Source organism: Loxodonta africana, chromosome 16 (genome assembly GCF_030014295.1).
Source record: "Loxodonta africana isolate mLoxAfr1 chromosome 16, mLoxAfr1.hap2, whole genome shotgun sequence".
NCBI classification, from domain to species: Eukaryota; Metazoa; Chordata; class Mammalia; order Proboscidea; family Elephantidae; genus Loxodonta; species Loxodonta africana.
Window position 1 is genome coordinate 15,323,499 of NC_087357.1, and position 25,324 is coordinate 15,348,822.

The 25,324-nt window shown below is 40.2% G+C and overlaps 1 protein-coding gene across 3 annotated transcripts in view; it reads right to left on the reverse strand.

Moving 5' to 3' along the window:
* SEC23IP (SEC23 interacting protein) overlaps positions 1 to 25,324 on the reverse strand; it is a 47,578-nt gene that overhangs the window by 20,306 nt on the left and 1,948 nt on the right. For all 3 annotated transcript variants that reach the window (XR_002784213.2, XM_010601219.3, XM_010601216.3), the window contains exons 2-13: positions 20,613 to 21,145; positions 18,736 to 18,958; positions 17,741 to 17,934; positions 14,353 to 14,442; positions 12,720 to 12,840; positions 11,282 to 11,371; positions 10,207 to 10,348; positions 8,796 to 9,004; positions 8,286 to 8,404; positions 7,706 to 7,858; positions 6,379 to 6,474; positions 1,299 to 1,496 (exon numbers count right to left, since the gene is read on the reverse strand). Coding sequence is in view for 2 of the 3 variants with exons in the window: in XM_010601219.3 (XP_010599521.1) it covers positions 1,299 to 1,496; positions 6,379 to 6,474; positions 7,706 to 7,858; positions 8,286 to 8,404; positions 8,796 to 9,004; positions 10,207 to 10,348; positions 11,282 to 11,371; positions 12,720 to 12,840; positions 14,353 to 14,442; positions 17,741 to 17,934; positions 18,736 to 18,958; positions 20,613 to 21,145 (2,168 nt within the window). In the remaining variant the exon portion in view is untranslated. The remainder of the gene's footprint in view (positions 1 to 1,298; positions 1,497 to 6,378; positions 6,475 to 7,705; positions 7,859 to 8,285; positions 8,405 to 8,795; positions 9,005 to 10,206; positions 10,349 to 11,281; positions 11,372 to 12,719; positions 12,841 to 14,352; positions 14,443 to 17,740; positions 17,935 to 18,735; positions 18,959 to 20,612; positions 21,146 to 25,324) is intronic.

Below are 25,324 nucleotides of genomic sequence, written 5' to 3' on the forward strand. Positions count from 1 at the left end.
GCACTTTTAGGATGCTTACAATCACTGCCGTGGACAGCTAGCTGTTGCTAGCTTAAAAGGACTAAAAACTTCTCTTTAAAGCAAGATAATTTATAAATTATATCCTCTGGCTATAACTTAACTACCTGTATAACATATTACGTACATTGTACTATTTTTGTTGTTGTGTGCCATCGAGTTGATTCCGACTCATAGCAACCCCACTGGACAGAAGAGAACTGCCCCACAGAGTTTCCTAGGCCTTGCAGGAGCAGATGGACAGGTCCTTTCTCCCACAGAGCAGATGGGTGGGTTCCAACCACAGACATTTTGGTTAGCAGCCAAGTGCTCAACCATTACACCACCAAGGCTCCTTATACAGTATATAATAAGTACTACATTTATTATAGTCGTAAGCGTGCTTAAAACTGCAAGTTCTAGAACCAAACTGCCTGGCTTTGAATCCTGACTCTACTCCTCACTTACTGTGTGACGCTGGGCAAGTTTCTTATCCTCCTGCCTCAGCCTCAGTTTCCTCATCTATAAATTGGGAATCATAATGCCAAATACTGTGGCTGAAGAATAAATACCCTAATCCACATAAAGTGCTTAACACAAGTATTACCTCTATTACAACCAGCAACCTCACTTTTTAGGTCAAGTTTCCTTCCATTAAAAGTTATTTGTCCCTAATGAACCCCTGTAGCTCACATGTAGCCAGCTGCGTTTTCTGTCTTCTTTAAGTCAATTCTGTACACTTGTGTTGACAGATCCTTACCTACACAACTATAAATAAACTGAATGCAACACTCTAAAAAAAGTTTACTGCTTTCAAACCATCAAGGCAAAAGTACATTAAGCTATATTATTAAATGCAGCTTTTTTTTTTTTTATAATCAACTACTTGGTCAATTTTCATAAGAATTTTTCCCCCAAGGGAAGAATTGTGAGTACTAAAAAATATAATTTCAATGAATGCAGAAAATTTCTCTCACAGAAATTTAAATACACTCTGGAAGTAATTTTCTAACGATAGCTACCTTTGTTGTTAGTGGCTATGACAGACTAATGCTACAAAATTACAAGTGATCAGAAAAACTGAAATACAGAATTTCGAAAGCTAAATAATATGTTCACCACATGTTCAGTCCCTTATTCTAAACATTATGAAAGGAGCATACAATTTTAATGATGAGAAAACCAGATTTCCCCCACCCCACTAAATAAATGTTGAGTAAATACTGAACGAATAACCTCAATCATAAGGACAGGTGACACCTACACATAGCGTGTAGCCCTAAGTCAACACGGAGGCTCACCTGTCCAGTGCCAACTCCAAAAGACTCGTAATCAACGTGCACAGAAGAAACGTAAGCACCAACTGGAAGTTTCCTCTTTGACTCGTTAGATTCTGAGGGGAGAGAAGCCATTTCTTTAGCTTTCTGAGCACTTTCCTCTTGCCCTTTTGTCGAGGTGGCCATCGCTGCTTTCTTTTCTGAAGTTGTTTTTTTCTGTTCCTATGAAACACCAAAATTCGTAATATAACCTTGAGGAAAAGTTTGGTTCTCTGTGATCACTATGAAGCACGCTATCTTGATATTAAGGAATGATTAGTTTGTTAGGCGTGATAATGGCAGTGTATTAAGAGAGAAATGACCTTTTTTAGAAATGTATACTAAATATTTAGAGACAAAGAGCCACCGTGCCTATAGTTTAAGATCCTTCAGGAAAAAATATTAAGAAGAACCTAATATGGCAAAACAGCTATGGTGAAATCTAAGTATCGGCTACCACTACATAATTACACCATCTCTCTACTTCTGTACATAATTTAAAATTTTCTCAAGGAAAAGTTCTAAAAAGTCAACTTCTCCTTTTATGATCTCTACCTCAGACACTTTAGAATACTATGTAACTGTAAAATCCATATGCTTCCTATAAAGATTTGTTAGAGATTTCTTCATTCAACATGTCTATACCCCTTGTGTCTAGATGGAGCCGCTGACAAGTTTTCATCAAAAGCTTTTTATGTGTGGGGTACATTCATACAACAGAATACTGCTCAGAGATTAAAAAAAAATAAAAAGGAATGAGCTACAAATGAAGCAACAATTGGATGAATCTCAGAAACATTATTTTGAGTAAAAGAAGCCAGATATGTTGATGGCATCTATACGAATCTCCAGAACAGGCAAAACTATTCTATAGTGATAGAAATCAGAACAGTAGTTGTATGGGGGGAGTAGTTGGCTAGAAAAAGGTCAAGGGAAATAGCTGAGAGACAGAAGTGTTCTATTCTTATCTTAGTACAATAAAAAAAAAAACCAAACCCACTGCCATCAAGCCGATTCCGAATCACAGCAGCCCTACAGGACAGAATAGAACTGCCACCATAGAGTTTCCAGGGAGCGCCTGGTGGATATGAACCACCGCCCTCTTGGTTAGCAGCTGTAGCACTTAACCACTATCCCACCACGGTTTCCATACAGTGTATACAACTATCAAATTTATTACACTGAACACTCATGATCTATGCATTTCCATAAATGAGTAAATAAACAAAAGCTCTAGGGCAGTTTACATAAAATGTATGTCTCTGTAACAATGAGGTAAAATCTGTTCGCACTGGTCTATGATCACACCCTCAATACAGTAGCAACAGTAACACCAGAGGAGTGTGAACAGCACATATTTCAATGGTCCCCCTTCGCTGGGCTGTGAATGGCCACGTGCAAGTCTCTGCTGAAAAAACCACAGACAGCCTAAACAAAACAGCTGCCCAAATCTATCTAATCTATTACCTGATTTCAAATACTAGGAAATCAGGAAAGAATTTCAATTGCTTAATTCAAAAGGCAATACAGAAAAAGAAAACTCCCTGCTAGCCAGCTTTTAACTGCTCCCACCATTAAGGCTTTTAAGGCTTGGTTATCTCTGCCCTTTGGAAGGAACACAAGATCAAACCTAAAATCCAAAGAACACTTTCTATGTTCTTCAGTTTAAATTTGCTTTCTCATTCAAAAGTGCTTCCTGTTACATTCACAGAACTGAGCGTTCTAAATTGCTAAAGGAGCTGTCTAAAGAGATCACAAACTCTCCTACTGGCCACAGCTGTTTTGTTTCCCCTAGTCACACGCAATAATTTAAAACTAAGTCAACCAGCACACATACGTTCTTGACTATCAATAATTCCTAACAATGAAAACTATTTCCCTTTCAAATGAAAATCACTAAGATGGTTTACAAAGAAAAAAAAAGCAAGGCCACTAATATTTGATCTCCTTGTTATAACTGGCTAATTTTAGATCGATTACTCCAGTTACAGTATGCCAACAGGACACGCCACATGATCTTACTATTGACCTGGAAGCACCTTGTTGTCTGTGGAAAACGTATAGCGGTCAATGGCTGCTCGGCTGAGAACGAGTCATGCTTCATCCACAGACAGTTACTTCTGAATTCAAAAACTAAGATCACTCTGTAGATTTTTACTCCTTTCAAAACATTCTTACAATACCATAACTTACATGTTCAAGCAACTGCAGTCTATACACTGGGCTCCTTCCAGAAATTTTTCAAGAACTATAGAATACTTTCTGCTTTTTTTCCCTTTTATTACAGAATTAAATCAAGGACATATATAGAGACTGAAAACATCCTGTATTTTGCTTTCTGGGAGTTTTTGCAGGCTTGTGCTTCAATGATGCACACACGGGACTAACGTTCTCACACACGGAGTGTCATCCTGATGTAAAGTATCAACACTCACACACTGGTTGGGGTCTAGTCTTGGTCTGACCACTGTGCCCCTGAGACTGCTACCTCGGACTGACCTCACAGAGCTGCCAAGAGGCTCACCTGTTAGGACGAGTCATTATACAGTAAAAACGAGACTGAAGACATCTCTATCTGCTTAACTGCCAAAGTTAATAACCTCCTCCTTAACTCCTAATCTTCCCGTCATCAAATACTATTCGTTGTAAGTCTAAAATGTCTCTTGAGTTGCACCCTTGCTTTCCATTTCCTGTATGATACCCTGGGCTGCTCTAAGAGATTCCTAATAGCCTCCAGCTTCACTCCCTTCAACTGTGTCTCCACACTCCCGCCAGAGTGGACACTCTGGAATGTGAGTCCACTCATAATGTTGCCCTCACTGCCTCCCCGCCCTTCAGCAGTGATACAAACTGACAACAGAATTTTCTCAACTTCATCAGAATTTATCAAACAGGCTGGCCTTCTATGGTGTCTGGTTAAAAGCATCATAACTTTCAGTGACTGGCCGTAAGAACATGCTGAGAACCACTACCCCCTTACAAGAAAAAATCCAAACGTGCACACCTGCCATTCAGGCCTTCAGAACCCCCCACCCACCCTATTCCCAGCTCACCTAATGTTACTTCCACAAGAAAACACACGCCTATTCCTGTAAGGCCATTCCCCCAACCCTACACTCCTTCAACCTCGAGTCCCCGCCCCTCAGGGAAGTCTCTTCTCACTGGCACCAGCTCCCTTCTCCTCGGGTCAGAACTGCCGCCTTCCTCTGTCCCACAGCTCAGAAAGCCCGTTACAGGACTGACGTGTCGTCATCTGTGGTCAAATCTCCCCCCTAATTAGATCGTATACCCTTGTTCATCTCCAAATCCCAAGAACTGAGGACAGAGCCTGATTCAAAAAAGCTACCCAATAAACATGCTGAATGTCTCAGAATTCCTTAAGCTAAACAAAAAGACAACTCATTAACAGCCTGCGATATGCAGATAGCACAACCTTGCTTGCTGAAAGTGAAGAGGACTTGAAGCACTTACTAATGAAGATCAAAGACCACAGCCTTTAGTTTGGATTGCACCTCAACATAAAGAAAACAAACATCCTCACAACTGGACTAGTGAGCCACATCATGATAAACGGAGAAAAGACTGAAGTCAAGGATTTCATCTTACTTGGATCCACAGTCAACACCCATGGAAGCAGCACTCAAGACATCAAAAGACGCACTGCATTGGGCAAATCGGCTGCAAAAGACCTCTTTAAAGTGTGGAAAAGCAAAATGTCAGTTTGAGGACAAGGTGCGGCCTGACTCAAGCCATGGTATTTTCAATCACCTCATATGCATGTGAAAGCTGGACAATGAATAAGGAAAACGGAAGGAGAATTGACACCTTGGAATTGTGGTGCTGGTGAAGAATACGGAATATACCATAGACTGCCAAAAGGACAAACAGATCTGTCTTGGAAGAAGCACAACCAGAATGCTCCTTAGAAGCAAGGATGGCGAGTATGTCTCACATACTTCGGACATGTTTTCAAGGAGGGATCAGTCCTGGAGAGGGACATGATGCTTGGTAAAGAAGAGGGTCAGCAAAGAAGACCCTCAATGAGATGGATTGGCACAATGGCTGCAACAATGGGCTCAAGCATAGCAACAATTGTGAGGCTGGCACAGACCAGGCTGTGTTTCATTCTGTTGTGCACAGGGTCCCTACGAGTCAGAAACCGACTCAAAAGCACAGAACAACAACAAACATAAAAAATCGGTCTTAGGCTTTATTTACAAATTACAAATAACAAAGTGGCATGTATTAAGTTCCAAATAAACAGCACAAATAAAAGAGCCACAGAAGTTCAAAACATGGGTCACCAAAGACTGGGTTAGTAACAATAAAGTAGCTACCCTAAAAGACTTCTCTAATTTTTCTAATTAAGCAATTAGAAAACGTCTGTGAAATTAATTTGAACAAGAAATTAAAATAAAATAAAACTGGGTTTTTTCCCAGTTGTACTTCTTTTTAATTTTTTTTGGTGGTGGTGGTGTTGCTACTCGTTTTGTTTTGTATTGTTTAGGATTTTTGCTTTTTGGTTATTATTTAATGAGGTATCATGTATGTGTGTGTTGCTGTGAGTCGGAATCAACTCGACGGCAGTGGGTTTGTTTTTTTGTTTCAGATGGTGGAAGGGCTAAGGCAGGTGACAGAAGGTGAGTTAACACTGATTTGGTGCTGAGCTTCACCTGCCCTATTTCATTCTTTCACCTATTTATGAGGGCAGCACTGTCAACTCCTTTTAGAAATGAAGAAAATCAAAGATGAAAGAAATTAAGCAAATTGCTCAAGAATATACAGCTAGTAAGTGGCTGAACTGGGCATTGTGGAGACCAAAGCGTGCCACTTTGCCCAGAACTTTGCTGGGTTTTGCACCAGGAAACCCCCAAATACCAGTTTTAAAATTGAAAAGTCTTGGATCCTGGGAACTCTCTCAGTCCCACAGAAAACAGGACAGTCAGTCACCCTAACTGGGACTTGAACCAGCCCTGACTGACTCCAAAGTGTGTGCTTCCAATACTGTATGCTAGCAAGCCAGCCTGCCTGACCACTACGGGATTAAGGCAGAGAAGAACTTTACCAGTATGGCTGCTTTATGTTTTACAAAGTTAGCTATCTTCTTTCTGGGTCCAAGGGGTATCTCCATCTCCTTCAGGTCATCAATTGTACACATAAGCTTTAAAGGGAAACAAACAAGCATATTAATTAATAAAAGGAGTGATAGAGAAAATGAAGTGGAATAAGAAAATTATAAGAAACCGAATCATCTAAAGCAATCTAAGATCTAGTCAATTTATAAGGTGTTTGTTGTTTTTAAGTCATGCATTAGTTTGGGCTGTGCAGTCTTAGATCTCTGTATCTAAATCATTCTATCTTTTAATTTTTAGCAGAAAATACATGTGTGTCGTACAAAATTCAAACTATAATCGAGCATGCAATGAAGTCTCTCTCCTCCCCTCCTGTCCCAACCAGTCACTTCTCCTGTCCACAGCAACTGCTGACAACATGGTCTCCTTCCAGAAACACCTTATGGTTCCACGGTGTTTGACGTGTATTTGTACGTTGCTACTAAGCACACAGTACTGAGCTTTGCTCTCTTCACATAGCACACCTTAGAGATCATCTCACACCAGTCTAACACCACCTCATTCATTCAACAATGTGGGCACAAGACGTCTGATTCAGCTAGTGCCTCCTGGTGGACACTGAAGTGCTTCCCAGGTTTTGCTATTACAAACAACGCTACAGTGAGTGTCCTTGTGTACATCCTCATGTGACTATTTCTACAGGAAATACCCTGCCAGTGGAATCACTGGGTCAAAAGATACAGTCCTTTTCGTATTTTAAAAAGGTATTGCCAAACTGCCCTCCATAGAGGATGGACCAACTTACACTCCCACCAACAATCTATAACAGTGCTTACTTCTACTCAGCCCAGCCACATGGTATATTATCAGATTTTTTAATTCTTGCCAAACTGATAGGTTAAAACAATTTCACTGAACTTTTCTCTTTTTACGAGTTTTCACATTATTTCCTTTTCTGTGAACTATCTGTTCATATTCTTTGCCTGTTTTCCCACTGGGTGGATGGTCTTTTGTAAATGACGTGTAGAAGCTTTGAATATTAAGCCCTTTGTCTATAATGTGTGTTCTAAGTATTCTTCTATCATCACTCTTTTAACATTGTTTACGGTGTCTTCTGCTGTGCAGTTTCTGTCTTTTACGCCTTCTGGGTTTGTATCATCCTTAGAAATGCAGCCCCAGGTTATTAATCTTTTTAACATTTAAACCTTTGACTTATTTAGAATGTATTTTGATGTCAGAGTGTCTAAGTCAGTCTTCATTTTTAATCATATGCACAGGAAAAACAATTTTAACAAAAATGAATGAAACTGCTGTCAATACCAGAGACTCCATGTCAATCTTTTCCTTTTCAAAAGTGCTAACGTATTCAGAGAGGCTAAGTGCCTCCAGTGTTTCTTGCAAACTTAGGACTTCTTCATTTTCAACATCAAGGTCACAAGACTCATCCAAAGTCAGCTTTGGCTCTTCGGTCATCTTAAAAATAAACAGGCAACATTACAAAGCTCAGAAAAACTCCCACAAAATGTCTTTCCTAATCCACAGAAAGTTCCTAAACAATATTGCTCTACACGCAAACCATCATCTTAAGTACTCTGCCATCCAAAGTTTAAATATTCTAAAAAGTATTTAAATTTGATAAATCACTCATACACCCATTTCCTACAATAATTTACTCTTTTCTTTTTTTAAATTATAAACTTGCTCTCGCATTTAAATTTATAAACCATAAGGAAGGAAAGTTAAGTGAGAGGCTCAAACAACTAGTTATATGATGCCGTTACGCTTCTAAACCTTAATGTATTTTAACATATAAAGACATTTCTGGAAACAGTTCAGATTCTGGAGAACTGTTCAGCTCTGACTATAAATCCCAATGTTAATTAAGTCACGTGCAGCATACCTGCTTTTCCAGAAAATGTGACTGCTTCACAACTCCATTAGCAACAGCAAGAGGCGCAGAAGACTTTGACAAACTCAAGTCTTTTTGATTAGACAGTATGTCAAACAGTATTAAAGAGCCTAAGAAAAGGAAGCATTTTGCTTAATGATGTACTAAATGCTTTGATAACACTAATAAATAATAACACTAAATAAATTTTCCTACTTTTTTTTCAAAGTCCATAGGCAGAAGTATACAAAACTTAGATGCTAATCAAAATTTGATCATCAGTACTTCATAATCAAATAAAGATTTGATAATCACGAGGCAGAATAAATTGAAGTATAAAAGCATTCCCAGGTGGTATTAGAAGTGAAGAGTAAAGGCAGAATCTGAACTCAAAGCATCAACTTCTACCCTTTACAAAATTCACCATCTACAACCCTAAATCTTACCCTAACATCACCTGAACTGAGAGCAGTGATGCTCAACAAAAATGATGTTTAAAATGTGCACATCTGACAGTTTTACCTAAGCTATGCCCAGCCACGGAGACGCCGCCTGTGAAGTCTGGGTTCCGGCTCCTGAAGAGTGCGTACAGACGGTTTATCTCCATTCCCACTTTTTCCACGATCCTCTGACAGTAGGTGGGGCTATTGTAAAACAAAATATCTAGCAAGGTTTCATTGGTAAAGTGACGAAACCGACCAATACTTGGTAAAGTGATTTTCTTAATATTCCTGTTTACAAAGGGGAAAAAAAAAGAGTATTTTCAGTCAGTATCGACCTTAAACCCATGGATTTTAAAAAAGCTGCTTAGACTTTGATTCCCAAAAACACACTGAGTCGAAAAACCCCACAGACTAATTACGAATTGAGTCTGTAGACAAAATTATTATAAACAAATCAAGATAAAACAAAAATGATACCGAGGCCTATAACTGTGCTATGAATTTGGGATTCTCAGGAAAAGTTCTATTATACAAAATGAGGCATTATGCAAGTATTTTACTTTTATAGAGGAAAGCCTACTCGTCCATTTTTCTCCCAACTGGAGATCAGGATACCTGACAAAAACGGTGGGTGAGAAGAACAGAGAACACAGCAAGGAGTAAGAGAGGAGCTACGTGTGATGAAACACTTCCTGATTTGAGCATGGCTACAGAGAAGTTCATAAACATCCATGCAGAAAGAAAACACCTCATGGTAGGGCCCAACCTGGAGACAATGCTGTTTGTAGGATCAGTTGTATTAAACCACGTGCCCTAAAACATGACAACATTCCCTAAAATCCAGACATTATTAGTCCTGTGTCCCTGCATAAATATTACCTAAACCCGCGGTTCTCAAAGGAGAGGATTTTTAGTTCTCCCCGTGCCTGGCAAGTGCGGCTGGCATTTAGTGGGCACAGACTAAGGATGCTGAGTGGTCTGCAATGCACAGAGTAGTTACACAAGAAGGAACTGCCCTGCCGAGAGCACTTCTCTGAGAAAAACAAGATTCTAAACCATCCCTCGACCAGGCGATTCTGTTCCCCAGGTGACACGTGGCAACATCTGGAGACGCTTTTGGTTGTTACCCGGTGGAGGAATGAGGGGTGCGCTACTGGTATCTAGTGGGTCTAGGGGGCCAGAGATGCTGCTAAACACCCTACAACACACAGGACCACCTCCTCTCTACACCACTATAAATTGGAACTGCACTTAAAACTGGCTGAAGTTTCTTAGGTTTTCTTTACAATAGAAACAAGTTATAGATACACACACATATACACATTAAAAATTAGCACATAAACTTAACAGCCAGTATTTAGTCATAAGTCAGAGCAAGTATTTAATTAAATAAAGAAACGTCAAGTCAGAATGAACTATTGCTAATTACGTATTTAAATTCTAAATCTAAACTTGACTGATGTGAAAATAAATTATAGAAATCTACAAACCTGTCAACACCTGTGGCATCCCCGCCCAAGGAACTATGCCAATGAACTGGGAGGAACTCCACTCTGCTTACTTTCTGATCATCAAAAGATTTCTTAAAATGTGTCTGCAGCAATTTGAGAGAAACCACCCTGAAATCATCCACTTAAAAAGAAAAAAAAATTCTGGTAAGACAAATTAAATTGATTAAATCATCCACTTCAAAAATCAAAACACAAAATCAAATAAGATTAATTAAATTGTCCTCACTTTATAGCTAGTTAGCAATTACCTCAAATATGCCCAAACTTTTTTAATTTTCAAGAAAAAATGGGGCTGACAAATTTTGTTAGAAAAGATAACAAACCTTTAGGAAGCTTTTTTAACTCTTCGTTATTTTAGAGGAAGGCATAAACAACTGTAAAACATTAGTTTAACTAACACTACTGGTGAGCGCTACGGCCCTGTCATTACAGCTCTGGAGTCAAACCACCTGCCTGCAGCTCCTGCTCCGAGTCTTACTGACTGGGACGCCCAAGAGGTGCTGGAACCTCTCTGGGCATCAATTCCTCACCTAAACATGGGGTAACAGGGATGATCATAACAGCACCTACACCCCAAGGGTTTACTTTGATGGATCATTGTATAAGACAGGCAAGGTACCTGGCATATACCAAGTATCCAGTAAGCATGAACTATTATTACATAAACATAAAAAGTGAAGTAAACCAGGCAGAGTCATATTTTCATTAAACGTCTCACAGCTAACTCACTGTAAGTAAGCTCAGTGCACAGGCGCTCCTAGTCACTGGAAGTGCTCAGGCAGAGGCTGTCCGTCAGAAAGACTTGACTAAATTATTTCCAAGATCCCTTCTAATTCTTCAGAGTCTAGGATTTTTTGAGTTAGGTATGTCACAAGAGCAAATGAAGTACAAATTAATTTTTCCCACTGATCATTTAAATCTGCATCTTACAACCTAGCCTGCATTGCAGCAAGTAGCATACAGTTGAGAACCACCCTAAGAAATAAACATTTAAAAGCTCTTCTATTCATTCTCAAATCATTCCACAAAATAAAATATGACAGCTAACACTCACCACACTCAATAATGCTTCTGAAGCGCAGGTCACACACGGGTCCAATGCCATGCACCATGAACACTAAGTGGTCAACCTGAGGCATTTCCCCTGAATAAACAAATCAATCACTGATGAATGTTGGAAATCTGTTGGGGTTTCCTTAACTGAAAAGCAATATTCTGGATATCCCTTTTGTTATCCACACACTCGACAAAAAAATTCATGATCCTTCCTAACTAATTAAATAAGTATCATCACTCTCTACCACATCAGAAGAATAACGCTCAAAGAACATCTGGGCAAGTAACAGCGATGTGGACCAGTAGGTGGAGGAAGCAGGTGGGCTCTCAGCCTACGGTGACCAGAAGTTCCACACCTGTGGACACTCCATAAGCTCGTGATTTCTTCAGAGCTTCCCAGGGCACTAAGGCCCACGTGGAGAAGCAACTCATCAATATGAAACCTGACAATCTTCTCCCCAGATCCTTCCCCTGGCTTTGGGGGATTCACACATACCAAATGAGCATCACCAAGTTAAATCTACTGTTTTTTCTACTGTGGTTATTTCTTCCAGATTTTACAATATGAGCACCTATTTACCTATCAAAAGCCCTGGCGGCACAGTGATTAAAGTGCTTAGCTGCTAACCAAAAGGTCAGCAGTTCGAACCCATCAGTCACTCCACATGAGAAAGACGTTCCAGCCTGCTTCCGTAAAAATTCACTGCCTTGGAAACCCCACGGGGCAGGTCACTATATGTTGGAATCAACTCGACAGCAGTGGGTTTGGTTTATTTTATAATTTTATTAGGCAATAAAACAAACATGAATATTTATGATTGTCAAAACGTAATCCACACTTTAAATGGCACAACAGAGAAACCAAAACATGTTCACTACAGCAGGGGTTGGCAAACTATGGCTCATGATTCAAATCCAGCCCAATGACTGCTTTGGTAAATAAAGCTGAACTGGGACACAGCTATGGCCATTTACTTACATAATGTTTACTGCTGCTTTCACACTACAACGGCAGAGGTGGATAGATAGCTGGAACAGAGTCCATACAGCCCACAAGGGCCTAAAGTACTTACTGTCTGGCCCTTTAGAAAAGAAGCCTGCAGACCCCAGCACTAGAGCAGTACAAACTAGCTGAGGCGTAAAACCTCAGCCCAAAAGTGGTCCCACAGGTCTAGTTTTAACGAACAAAGTGCTCCTTCAAAGCAACACATATTTTAGAATCTATATTATGTGGTTTGTATATCTTCAACCAAATTCTAAATTAATAAACAGATGTAAAAGTAATAAAATTTAAAAGAAAATGGACGAAACTGCTTAATTTCTGCACGTTGTGCCAAGTAATTCTAATAACTGTGTTTCTTTTCATCATGCTAAAGAACGGTGCTAAAACAACAGAAAGCTCAAAGGCATCTTGGTCCTAAACAAGCTATACACACCGTCAGGAATTTCGTCAAGGCTATCGTCAACCCCACGTTTGACAACCCTGGGCCTTGTCTGTCCATCTTGTGTGGTCCCCCATTCATCCGGCACTGAGGAAGGCTGGAACTGGACAATAACCTTCAGGATACAACAGCAGAATTACAACGACTCATTACCAAATTCTTCTTCAATGCAGGCTAAACTGTTTATTCCAATTCATAATAAACTACTTAACAGCGTAAGTACTTTATAAATCAAGTCAGTACTGTTCTCCCAAAACTAAAACTAATTTTTTAAAAGTTCTACCACGGTTTATTAACTATTAAAATCAAGAAAACAATACCAATATTTCCAATGCTTATGCCAGAAAATAACTAAATCAGAAACAGTATAGCTTGATTTTAAAATCTAACATAAAAATCTAGGTTTACACATAACAAATTAAGGAAAACTTACCTGCAAAGGAGGAGTCTCAGTAATATAAAAACATGTAATGCAAAATCCCATGGATAGTAAGATTACTAATGAACTTAGAAATTCAACTTCCATGAAAACTGATTTACCCATCATTTTTTTGGGAAGAAATCTATTCTGTTAAATCAACTATACTAAATTTAGCCCTGTGCTATACAGAAATTTTTCTCGCAAAAAAAAATATATATATATACTCATATATATATGATTGTATACATGATGGTATGCAAAATTTTACATTTGTATAAAAGACAAAAAAATGGTTACCATCAAGAAGAGAAAATGGGGTGGAGAATGTTGGGGGAGGCTTTTCTATTTCATTTACTATCTTTCTATACTATTCAAACTTCACTTAACTTTTTATTTTAGTACCAATAAAGGTGACGGTAAGTAGATCAGGGTTATTCTTGTTTTCTCTTTACACTTTCCTGTAACACAAAAACCAACCATGTTCTCAGAAACTACTGTGTGCCAAGCACTACTAGATGCTTTCACATAAATCACTTCATCTAAAACTTGACCCTGGGAGATAAACATTATCGCAGACAAGCAACCTGGTGCTCAGAGAGAGTGAGGATGGTAAATAAAAAAATCAGAATATCACTAATCAATATTTTTAAAAACCAAAAGAAAAGTTCGTGAAGACGATACAAATAAAAAGAGAAAGGATGCACTGTTTTCTTCAAAAGTTAAAACAAGCCATCGTCAAGGGCAGGGGTGGGCAAATTACGGCCCACAGGCCAAAGCCAGACCTTCACCTGTTTTTATAAAGTTTTATTGGAAACAGTCGTGCTCACGCGTTTGCATACTGTGTATGGCTGCTTTTGCTTTCAAACCACCACAGAGACCAGATGGCCTACAAAGCCCCAAGTATTTACTGTGACCCTTTACAGAAAAAGCTTGCTGATCCCTGATCAAACAGAAAAATGTGTCCGGCAACTTCATGCATACTAAGCCTCCACTAATATGTTGCCATAAACGGAAACTTCATGAGAAAAAATTTAAATTGCCTTTGTCTTTTCGTGATGACTGTGAACCACAGTAAACTATTTTAAAAGCAACGCTCTCGTACCTATATCCTCACTGCAGCAGTGACTAAAAATGAACATTTGTCGGATGCATCCAGCAGAGTAACTACTAAAGTTAACACTCTAACATCAGAAGCAGAGCCACTACCTTTGGATTGTGCATGACAATGGTCTCTCCACTGGGAAATTCCAATCTGCGGTGCCACTGATTCGTGGTTACAGCTTTCTTATATTCAGCCTACAAAGACAGAAACGACACACATCCCACATGACAAGGCTGTGCCACACTGAGAAGGAAAAATAACAACAGCAAATAAAATAATAGTAACAGCAGCTCTCGTTTACTGACTGGTTACCATTTTATGCATATTGCCTCATTTAATGAATTACTCTGAATTATTCCTAAATAGTATTACTCCCATTTTATAGAGGAGAAAACCAAGCAAGGTTCAGACCTTTTAAGTACAGAGTACCACAAGATTACACAAGTACTGAGTAGCAATGGCAGAAATGACATTCACTCCCACCCAGGACTTCCTGACTCCAAAGGCTTGACTGCTCAACCATTTTCTTCCTCTTCCTCTAGATATACTACTTTCGTTTTGCATTAGGCAAAAATCTAAGGATCTCCTGGGGAGAGGTTCACCACAGAGTGCTGAACACTCTGTCAACACTGGCATACCTACTGTCCAAGTAATTTGTGTATGTGTATGGTAACAGTGATTATTTGACAACCATGTCACCAAAAGAAGTGTTTCTTTTTGTCTCCTGGGCAATCATTCAGGAACGATTCCTCTTCATCGGCCTCTGTCCATTTGACCCTCCTCCTGATTTGGATTTTTTTATTTTTAAACATATTTATATTTAAAAACAAGACCACGTGATACCCAGGTATCATTACTGAATATTTGGATCCAAGATTCTATAGCAGAATCCTGATCAAAAGGGGGAAAATGTGGGAAAGAATTTCAGATTTTCATGGAATCCAGACTTCTGGAGCTATCGAGGCTGGAAAATCTTTACATGTTAAACCATCTGGTTCTCACTTCCTAACCAGCTCAGCCTCTCCCATGCTCTGCTCTGGGTTTCATGAAAAAGGCTGAACAGGAGTTAAGGCCTCTCTAGGTTAAGAACAGCCATGTCCTCTTGAGATGGTCAGTATATGGACAGCTATCCCACCCCCAAAGCCTATGTTGCCCATCTATGATCAAATACCTTGAAGTTACAGCATATACTTTTAGATACTGCTTAGCCTCGAAAGTATATAGTTCATCTTCAAGATAAGACTAAACATTCGGCCTTGGGACATTATAGCTTCAGCACACTCCTACCAAAGGCACCAAAAATTACAGTATTCGATCATCCACTCATCCATTCAGGTCTAATATTAAGCTTTAAAAAAAAAAAAAAAGCCAAAGCTATTGCCATCGAGTTGATTCCCACTCACAGTGGCCCTATAAGACAGAGTAGAACTGCCCTATGGGATTTCCAAGGAGCAGCTGGTGGATTCAAACTGCCAACCTTTTGGTTAGCAGCCTGAGCTCTTAACCACTGTGCCACCAGGGCTCCAAAATTAAGCTACAGATATCTGCATTCCTTTATTCTTTTTTACTTTAAATAACTAATCTTTTCAAAGACTGGTGCCTCCTAACATTTTGTATTTGTAAGAACAAAACTAATTATGCCTTCTTTTGACTGGGTTCTGTGTGTGCTCTAAATTAGTGCTTCTCAAACTGTGGGTCCTGACCATGACATATTGTGAAATAAATGTTTTAAATGAAACAGAAACTACCAACATAAATAACACACTGTCAGGTGAGGGCTGTCCCACGGACCTGTCTGCAGTGGTGTGTTAGAGCAGGCTCCTACTGGCTCACAAGAGCCCATCACACATCTCTTCCCAACTCCATGTTCTGTGACGTCACGTTGGTAGCTTAAAACTGGCCATGGTGGGAATACTTACACCACAGAAATACACAAATGCTATAGGTCAGGGACTTTTTTTTTCCTAGATAGCTGGTTTACCAGAACACCGCCGTCTCTGACAAATATCAAGTATGTGTACACTAAATCTCAACGTAACTATAGGGTGAAATTAAAAACAATGAAGTCCCTGTTTTCAACAGCCTCTTTTTCAATTAACTCAGTCTCAACTAACCTGTCTTTACTTCAGACCAACACTCATCTTTCAGTATTGGTTTGGTTACAGAATAATATTTTATAGTTACTACTATAAAGCTTATATTCCAGAGCAGGAACAATTGATAACTCCTAAAAAATTGCATTTATAGAATTTTTTTTAAAAGGCGAAATACCTCACAAAAAGGTCTGCTGTTATAATTGCTGAAAAAATATGTTAAAACAATATAAAAAAAAAGCAGTTTGATTTAAAAAACTGATTGAATTTATTTCTAGTAATTATTCTTTAAGGAAAAAAAAACTAGTAATTAATGATACTTGAACTGTTAGTTCCTAAACAGAACACAAGGCCTAGGCCTTGCTTGAGGCTACTGAAAATGTGTATCTAGAGATGATTAACGTTTCAAAGGCCCCTTTTAATGCTAACGTAAGTGCTGTTTTAATGTTTAATGTTAGTGTTGGTTACACAAGTTTTAATAACTACATTAAGTAACAGTTAGCTAAAATGCTATATCTTATTTTCCATGTATACGGCTGAAGTGATTTAACTTATTTCAAATAATTAATACACAGCTACTAAATACAGTAAAATCTATGACAGCCAGAACTCAATGGGATTGTCTTGTGTTTCCAGGTCTCACAAGACTTGCCAATTTTCTAAGGCTCTTTTTGGTGGATAATATTCGAGATTTCCTTCACTGACAGGCTTCTGCCTTACACAGGTTCTGGCTGTCACAGGTTTTACTGTATAATTATCACAAGAAATTAAAACAGTTATATAAAACACCAGTCTTAAGATGGCTATTAAGTCTCATGACATTAGCACCTATTCTGTTTTATACTTATTTTTCAAATCACAGAGGCTAATTTCAGGCCTTTTACTGAATTATTAATTTGAAAAAGGGCCATATGCTTGGCATTTGTTGCCAACAAATGCCAGCAGCGTAAGTTCTTTTGAAGTTTTGATACAAGAACCTTATTAGGTCTGTGTTGCACTCCAGCAAAATACAGTCTATCTTTAAACACTGAGGCCTCAAGACAGAAAAGTCCCTGCTACACTCATGAGTGACCAAATCCCAAAACCCACTGCCATCGAGTCAATTCTGACTCATAGCAACCCCACAAGACACAGAAGAACCTCTGTATAGGGTTTCCAAGGAACTGCTGGTGGATTGGAACCGCCGACCTTTTGGTTAGCAGCCAAGCTCTTCGACAGTGCACCCCAGGGCCCCTCATGAATGACAGCACCACTTAAAAAATCATCTTCTTTGTGAGGAGCAAGACAGTCTCTCTTATAAAAAAGTCAACTCCATAATGAGTGGTGTTACATGAGGCTCCTGTGTACACTGGGCTTAGGATCTTTTAAACAAACGCACAAAGGAGTAAAGCACACGTACCTCTAGTTTCTCACTAAACTCCTCGGTGTAGGGAATAAATCTGCTATCCGTGTCCCCCTTGTAGAACCAAGTGCAGCGCCTCACTTCGGCCGGCTCCTCTTCCCAGTATACGGGCTTCCTCACCCGATCATAGAGGTAAACATCGTAACGCCCTCCATCTGTCCCTAGAACCACACTCTCGGGGTCTGGCTGGACTAGAGCACAAAGTCTCCATCTTAGCCCAACAGTCACAAAGCACATTCAGAAATAATAAATGACTACGGTGACCAGCCCATCCTTAAAGACAAAGGACTAAGCTCATTTTAGTCTTAAAATATAAATTTCAAATTAATCTGCTCAAAACTGTGACTCTTAAGTAGAAAAGAAATAGCCAGGGCCAAAATTTAAAAACATGATTATAAAATAATTCAATTAACTGGTAGATTTTTTTTTTCCACTCAATAGAGTAATATCTACCTATAGCAGTACTCCATGAAATATGTTTCTAAGGGATATTAATAGGTAATTTGTTTTGAAGTCCAGTGATCACTGACGAGAAGCATATTTCTGTACTGCAAGACTTCTCCGAGCCTTAACATGCCCTGTGGAGGTAGTAAGCAGCACTACCAAAACTCATCTGAACATGGGACAATTTCTTCACACAGCCTCTCCAGAAACAAGAGTTCCACAGAAAATGCTCTTATAAATGGCCCATAACTACAAAGGGAAATAGAAAAACTGAAAACAAAACAAAACCTGGGATATGAGTTACTCTATTTTCTGATTTAAAACACATTTAAATAAAGAAAGAAATTACTAAACCATTTCTTCCAATAGCTTGCTCAGATATATCAGGACTTACATTAATATAATAGCACCACTTTAAGGTACAGAATCTGCTGGGGTCTACAAGGATTAACCAATCTGACATTCACAAAAACTAGGCCATGGATAAACTGTCTTCGTCTCTTCTCGTCCTAAAATCAGACACAAGACAATGCACCATCAGTATTTACCTGAATTATAGATTTCCTCAAGATTCAAAGAGTCATACACGCTGAAAGGCATCCACAATTGTTTGTATTCTACTTCCTTGCAGTAAAACCAGTGGGGTTGAACAGGTTCATACTGGTTTTGAAGTAGAAAAGGAGGTGGTGCTTGGACCGAGGGGCCTGCAGGTCTAGCCAGTAGCTGCTGCTGCGATGGTGGGGGCAAGGCTGATTGCACCGAAGGAGGACTCTGGGCGGGGACAAAAAGTGAAGACCGTCATGATCGTCCAAATGAACAACTTTGTGTATGCTTCTGACCCAAACTGACAAAAGTAATAATTACCCCAGATACATCTCTGAACAACTATTTAATTTAATGGGCCCCTGGTCGCTCAGTGGTTAAGAGCTCAGCTACTAACTAAAAGCTGGCAGTTCAAATCCACCAACCACTCCTTGGAATCCCTATGGGGCAGTTCTACTCTGTCCTATAGGGTCACTATGAGTCAGAATCAAATCAATGGCAATGAGTTTTTTTGTTATTTAGTTTAATAACTAGGCCCCAAAACAATTAAAATTAAAAAAAAAAAAACTCAAAAGCAGTGGCAAAGAGAACAGGACTTCCTCACGCTGATGGCCGTGTAAACTAACAACTTGATAGATACCCATCTAGCAATATATTGCCCACGATTTATTTAACCTTTAAGATGTATACACACCTAAACCCAGTCATTCCATCTCTAAGAATTTATCCTAAGGAATAATTATTATAATAAGCAAAAATTTACCTACAAGGATGTACATCAAAGGGTTATTTATACTAGAAAAACACTGGGTTGGGTTCTTAACTCTTCCTTTTAACCTTTTCCCTTCTTCAACTCAGTTGATTCCTGTTTTGAATTCAGCTGAGTTATCAGTTCAGAAAAAAGCATACGGGGACTTCCAAAAACATGCCCAACGCAAACGCTGTCCCATCGTCCCCGAGACAGAGTCTGGCTGTCTAGGTTCAAGCCCCATAGATATAAATAAGAGAAAGTACTGAAGTAATCAATTTTAGCCTGTGTAATTGAGTGTTTTGATTAAATTGTGCGATTATAAGATGAGAAACTGGCAGTCTGTTAAGACAGTGATTATTTCTACTCTCATGTGCACCTAGACAACATTTATTATCATTATCCGGAAGTATTGGCAGGTAGCTTACTCATTAAAATCAATTACTACTTCAATAAATAAACCAAGCTCATTGCCGTCAAGTCAATTCTGACTCACAGCAACTCTACAGGACACTGTAGAACAGCCCCATAGGGTTTCTAAGGCTGTAATCTTTACCAAAGCAGACTGCCACAGGCTGGTAGATTTGAACTGCCAACATTTTGGTTAGCAGCTGAGTGCTTAACCACTGCCCCACCAGGGCTCCTTTTACGTCAATAAATAGGTGATATAAATTAAGATAAAATGTGAACCATCTTTATCAATTGTAACAAATATACCACATCAATGTGAGATGTTAGTAATAGGGAAACTGTTGGGGTAGGGCTAATACAGGAATTCTCTGTACTTTGGCTCAATTTTTCTGTAACCCTAAAACAGCTCTAAAAATTAAAGTCTATTTACTTAAAAAAAAAAAAAAAGAGAGAGAGAGAGAAACTGAACCACCCAATGAGTTCTGTTGCTATTAGGGGCCGTCAAGTCGGTTCGGACTCACAGTCACCCTAAGTACAATACAACAAAACAATGAGCTACCTTTAAGAAAATGGCTACTTCAAGGCATGCAGCTTGCACAGAATATCCTCTGAAAATAATGTCACCACACAAATTATAAAATACAGGGCATTTTTAAAAACAGGCTACAGTGAGAGAGAAAAACTAAGAGTGAATGATTAGCATATAAAAACCTGTCTCCATACCGGTGGCAAAGATCCAGGAGGAATCTGGTACGTCTGAACAGGGGGTCCAGCGGGTGGCGGGGGGGTGGGATGGCCAGGTGTCTGGCACTGCTGCAGCTGTGGTGGTGTAAGATAAGGATTAGCCCTGCTGCTGACAGGAGTATGGCGATATGGATTGTATCCTTGCTGGGGTGCTCCTGGGGGTGGGCTCCCAAAATGTGAAGGAGGGAGACCACTCTGCTGAGAAGGCGGGTAAGCATTTACTCCCATCTGCGGCGCAGGTGGAGCACCATACTGAGCCTTCGAAACGGACGGTGAAAATACATTCGACACATCTTGGGATCCAGTTGTAAAAGGGAGAGCAGTTGTGGGTTTAGAGAACGGTGACTGTCCAACCGGTGCTGCTGCAGTTGTTAATGGTGGCTGCCCAATATTTCCAAAAGGGTCACCGCTGCTTGATACCTGAGAGAAGTAACTAAATGTCTGTGGGGTAGACGTATGAGCAGAAGTCTGACCAAGGAAGCTGTCCTCCTCACCGACATCCGTGGAATCCTCTAGAAAAGGAGAGCAAATGGTTCAAAGTATACTCCCTGCATCATTCTGTGGATATGAGTCCACAAGGCGGATCTAGCAATTTTACCTCCTAGTTTTACCAACTTGTATTTCTGTACTACAGAAAAAACAAATGACAGTTAAAAAGAAAAACTACAAAATATGGATAATAAAAAAACAAAAGGAGGGAAAATTACAATTCACTCATAAGCCCACCTCCCAGACTATTAACATTTTGCACTAACCCTCTCATACTTTTTTAATTAGTATTTCTATATAACCATAAAAAAAAGATGAGGCTTATTACAATAGAAACAAAATCTACCCCTACTATATTTATAAATTATTTTTGAATGCTTTTTTTTTTTCCTGGTAAGAAATAATACAAATGTTATTCCACTACCTGAATAGACATAAATTTCTTTCTAGAGTACGGACAAGAAACTGGAGTACGGATGTTAACTCTACAGACAAGAAGGGGTGTGCCAGGGCTCTTACCTACAAAGCACTTATTGTGCAAGTGAATATGTGGTATTTGCATTCCCAAGGCAAAGTGGGTCAACCATTAATTGCCAACCCTAAAATCACACAATACCACAGGTGGACATTAGTCATTACAGAATGCCAAATACCTAGAAATGTCACCTGGGGGTTCTCTTCATTTCTCTTTCCCCGACTTAATCGTCACCATGGGTATCATCAATACTGAAGTATTTATTGTCTGTTCCAATCCCAAGTTATAAAACATGTATTTTTCCTTCTTGGCAGCCTGAAAAGTCCACCTCACTTTTAGGAGCGCTTAGTTTGTTTTAACTTTCACCCTCCTCCTCCTCCTCATCTTGTCCTTCTCATGACTCATTCCCTCTTATCTGCTGGTGGCATGGGGTCCACCAGCAGGCTGGACTCAAGCCCAGCACACAGGTACTCTATGGTTCCTGCCCTTGAAGACCAGCCAGGGGATGTCTGCTTTCAAGCTCCCAGCTCCTGCTTGACTCTGCTGAAGGAGGCCACTAGGAAGGAAGATTCTGGCTTGTGCTGCTAGGTTGCTCCCATTATATCTCACACACATCAAGTGAACTAAGATCCGCCACTATTCAAAATGTTCCTCTCTGTTGTTCCTTTGGAACGGAAATATCTCTTCCTGCACAAGCTTGTATCAGTCAGTCTTCCACTTCCAGTGCATACCCTCTCTGTTCAGTCACTAGAACCTCGTTTGGGCTCATCTGTGGTTCTTAGTTCGTCCCCCAACCATTACAAGCGTAGGAAAAAAACCTCTGTGACATCTTTCATCCTATACAGAAAGATCAACCTGATCCAAGACACTTTTTTTTCTGACTGGCATCAATTACAAATGAAATACTGGTCTCAACATACCATTAGCCTCACATCAGGGGCACTTTCTAATTATACACCAACACATACCACATCTAACCACAACTTTAATCAGCACCTGTATGCTCTGAGACACTCCCAACTCTATCCCCGACCTAAACTGTTCTTATGTGCTCCAAATCCTACTTTCCACCTACTTCCTCAGCATTCCTGACAGACTCAGCCACATATGCCTCAAACTTAGCAAGCCTAAAACTGAATTTAGCATCCTAACTGCCCCCACCCCATCTGCTCCTTTTACCACATCTCCCTACCTCAATGGACGTTTGCCGATATGCACCCAGACACTCAAAGCAGGAATCTCCAGTCTCTCAGATCTCCTCCCTCACTCTCACACCCTTCATTTAGTCACTCAGATACTCATTCAGGAAACACTTATATGTGCCAAGCATGGCGCTAGGTACTGAGGCTTAGACGGAGCAAGGCAGAAGGGGCTGCTGTGCTTAGAGAGCTGACAGTCTGGCCTCTACTGACTCATTAAGCCCCAACAATTTTATAGTCTAAAATCTCTCACACCTGCTCCCTGTTCCTCAGACCCAATGAGGCTGACTTGGGGCCAAGTGCTGTCTGCTCCTGCCTGACTCCACAACAGCCTCCAGACTCCAGACCAATCTTGCCACAATCAGCCTTACTCCAGTTGACCTTATTCTCGTGCAACCCATTCTCCAGTCTCTCTGAAACAAACCATGAGTATCACTGCGTTGTTTCAAATCCTTCGAAGGCTCCTCCACACGTACAAGATGAACTACAGACTCCTCAGTATTACCATACTACCAGTGAGGCCTTAGTGATTCAGTCCCCATCTGCCACATGAGCTTCCCCTTGCAAGAGCCACGCCCCTAAACAAACTCCAGTCACATGGATGTACTTGGAGAGGGAGAGGAAAAGGAAAGAGGAGGGGGAACGTATCTGTGTGTCACCCATCCCTGTCCATACCATCCACCACCAACTCCCAAATCCGCAGACTTTTACAAACACTGTCTCCTAGGCTCCCTAATTTCTATGCATCCTTCAGCACTCAGCTCAAGCATCAGTTCCTCAGCAGGTTCTGAAGGCCTAAGGAAGTCCTCACCCCGCTGGCCAGCCTGAGACCACAGTTTTCACAGCAGTCTTTCAACTCCCGTGTAGCTGCTATCAACTGCCCCGTGACTGCCGACACAGCGGGGTATGTCTGTACACCCGTACACTGCGCGGCCCCTGAGGGCAGGGCTGTCTGCTCTGCTTTGTCTCCCTAACATCTATCACAGGGCCCAGCAGATGGAAGCTGCTCGATCCATGTGTGCTGAACGAAGGAAATTGCTTCCTATGTGTCTCTTTCAATGATAGGATTAACTGTTGCTTCCAGTGAGACAGGGTCTTCTTTTGTCTCTGGAAGTTTCCTGAATGGCTTTCTAACTATGAAACCCCTTTTTTTAGAGATGGAAAAATACCTGTTGCAGAATTTTCATTCTAAAATCTTGTAATTTCCTCACAAAAATACAAGCTCTGTTTCTAAGAAACAAGAGTTTTAAAGCCAGTTATGGCAGTTATCCACATAGCTGACAATGAAAATGTTTAGCATTAGTAGAAAGCAACACACATGAATATGATATAGCAAGGAAAAGGGGTATGAAACAAGACAACGTTTGTGAAGCAGAAGGATGATGTGAAATCCCAGGTATGATCTTCCTTCTTCCTGCAACCTCCCATGGCATTCTGCTCCAGCCAGACTGGTCCTTCGCCGGAATGGCAGTGCCTGAAGGCAGACACGATGCCAAAGCACAACATACGTATTTCTGACTCCTGTCTTTCCATTTGTTCAACAAATGTCTATTGACTAACTGGTCCACGGTTAGCACGCCAGGTACTATTCTAGGCACTGGGGAAGGAAGAGTGAATAAAACGAAGTCCCTACTCTCATGAAGCTTACATTCTAGTGGGATAAAACAAACAAATCAATGCAAATGTCAGGTGACAATAGGCACCAAGAAGAAACAACACAAGAGAAGTGGACCTTTCATGTATGAAGGGGAACCCTGATGCCCCAGTCTGCTTCTCCTCACTTCTCTAGGAAACTTTCCCTAGTCCTTCAAGCAAAAATAAATTATTTACTGGTACATTCAGCATTTACTGAGGATCTATGTGCTGGGCACTAAACAAAATACTAGAAATAAAAAGGTAATTAAGTCAAAGCTGCAAACTTTAAGAAGTCCACAGTTGAAATGGGAAGGTAGACAAGTTTATCTTACAAACACTATGTAACACTATGAGCCAGGTAAGACATTGCTTTACAGAAATAATTTCTCATTACAGCCCTGTGAGTCTGCACATATATGGAAACTGAAAGCACAGAGAGGTAAAATAACATGCCTGGGGTCACATAGCAAGTTACTGGCAAGGCCAGGACTAGAATCCAGAAATTCTGTGCTCCTACACACTATGCACTGGTTATGCCAAATAATCGTTAAAAAAAGCCATCACCTTAAACTCATTGCTCTCAAGTCCATCCTGACTCATAGTGACCCTCTAGGACAGGGTATGCATGCGAAAGCTGGACAATGAATAAGAAGACTGAAGAACTGATGCCTTTGAATTATGATGTTGACGAGGAATACTGAACATACCACGGACTGTCAGAAGAACAAACAAGCCTGTCTTGGAAGAAATACATCCAGAGTGCTCCCCGGAAGTGAGGATGGGGAGACTTCATCTCACGTACTTTGGACATGTTACCAGGAGGGACCAGTCCTTGGAGAAGGACATCATGTTTGGTAAAACAGAAGGTCAGCGAAAGAGAGGAAGACCCTCAA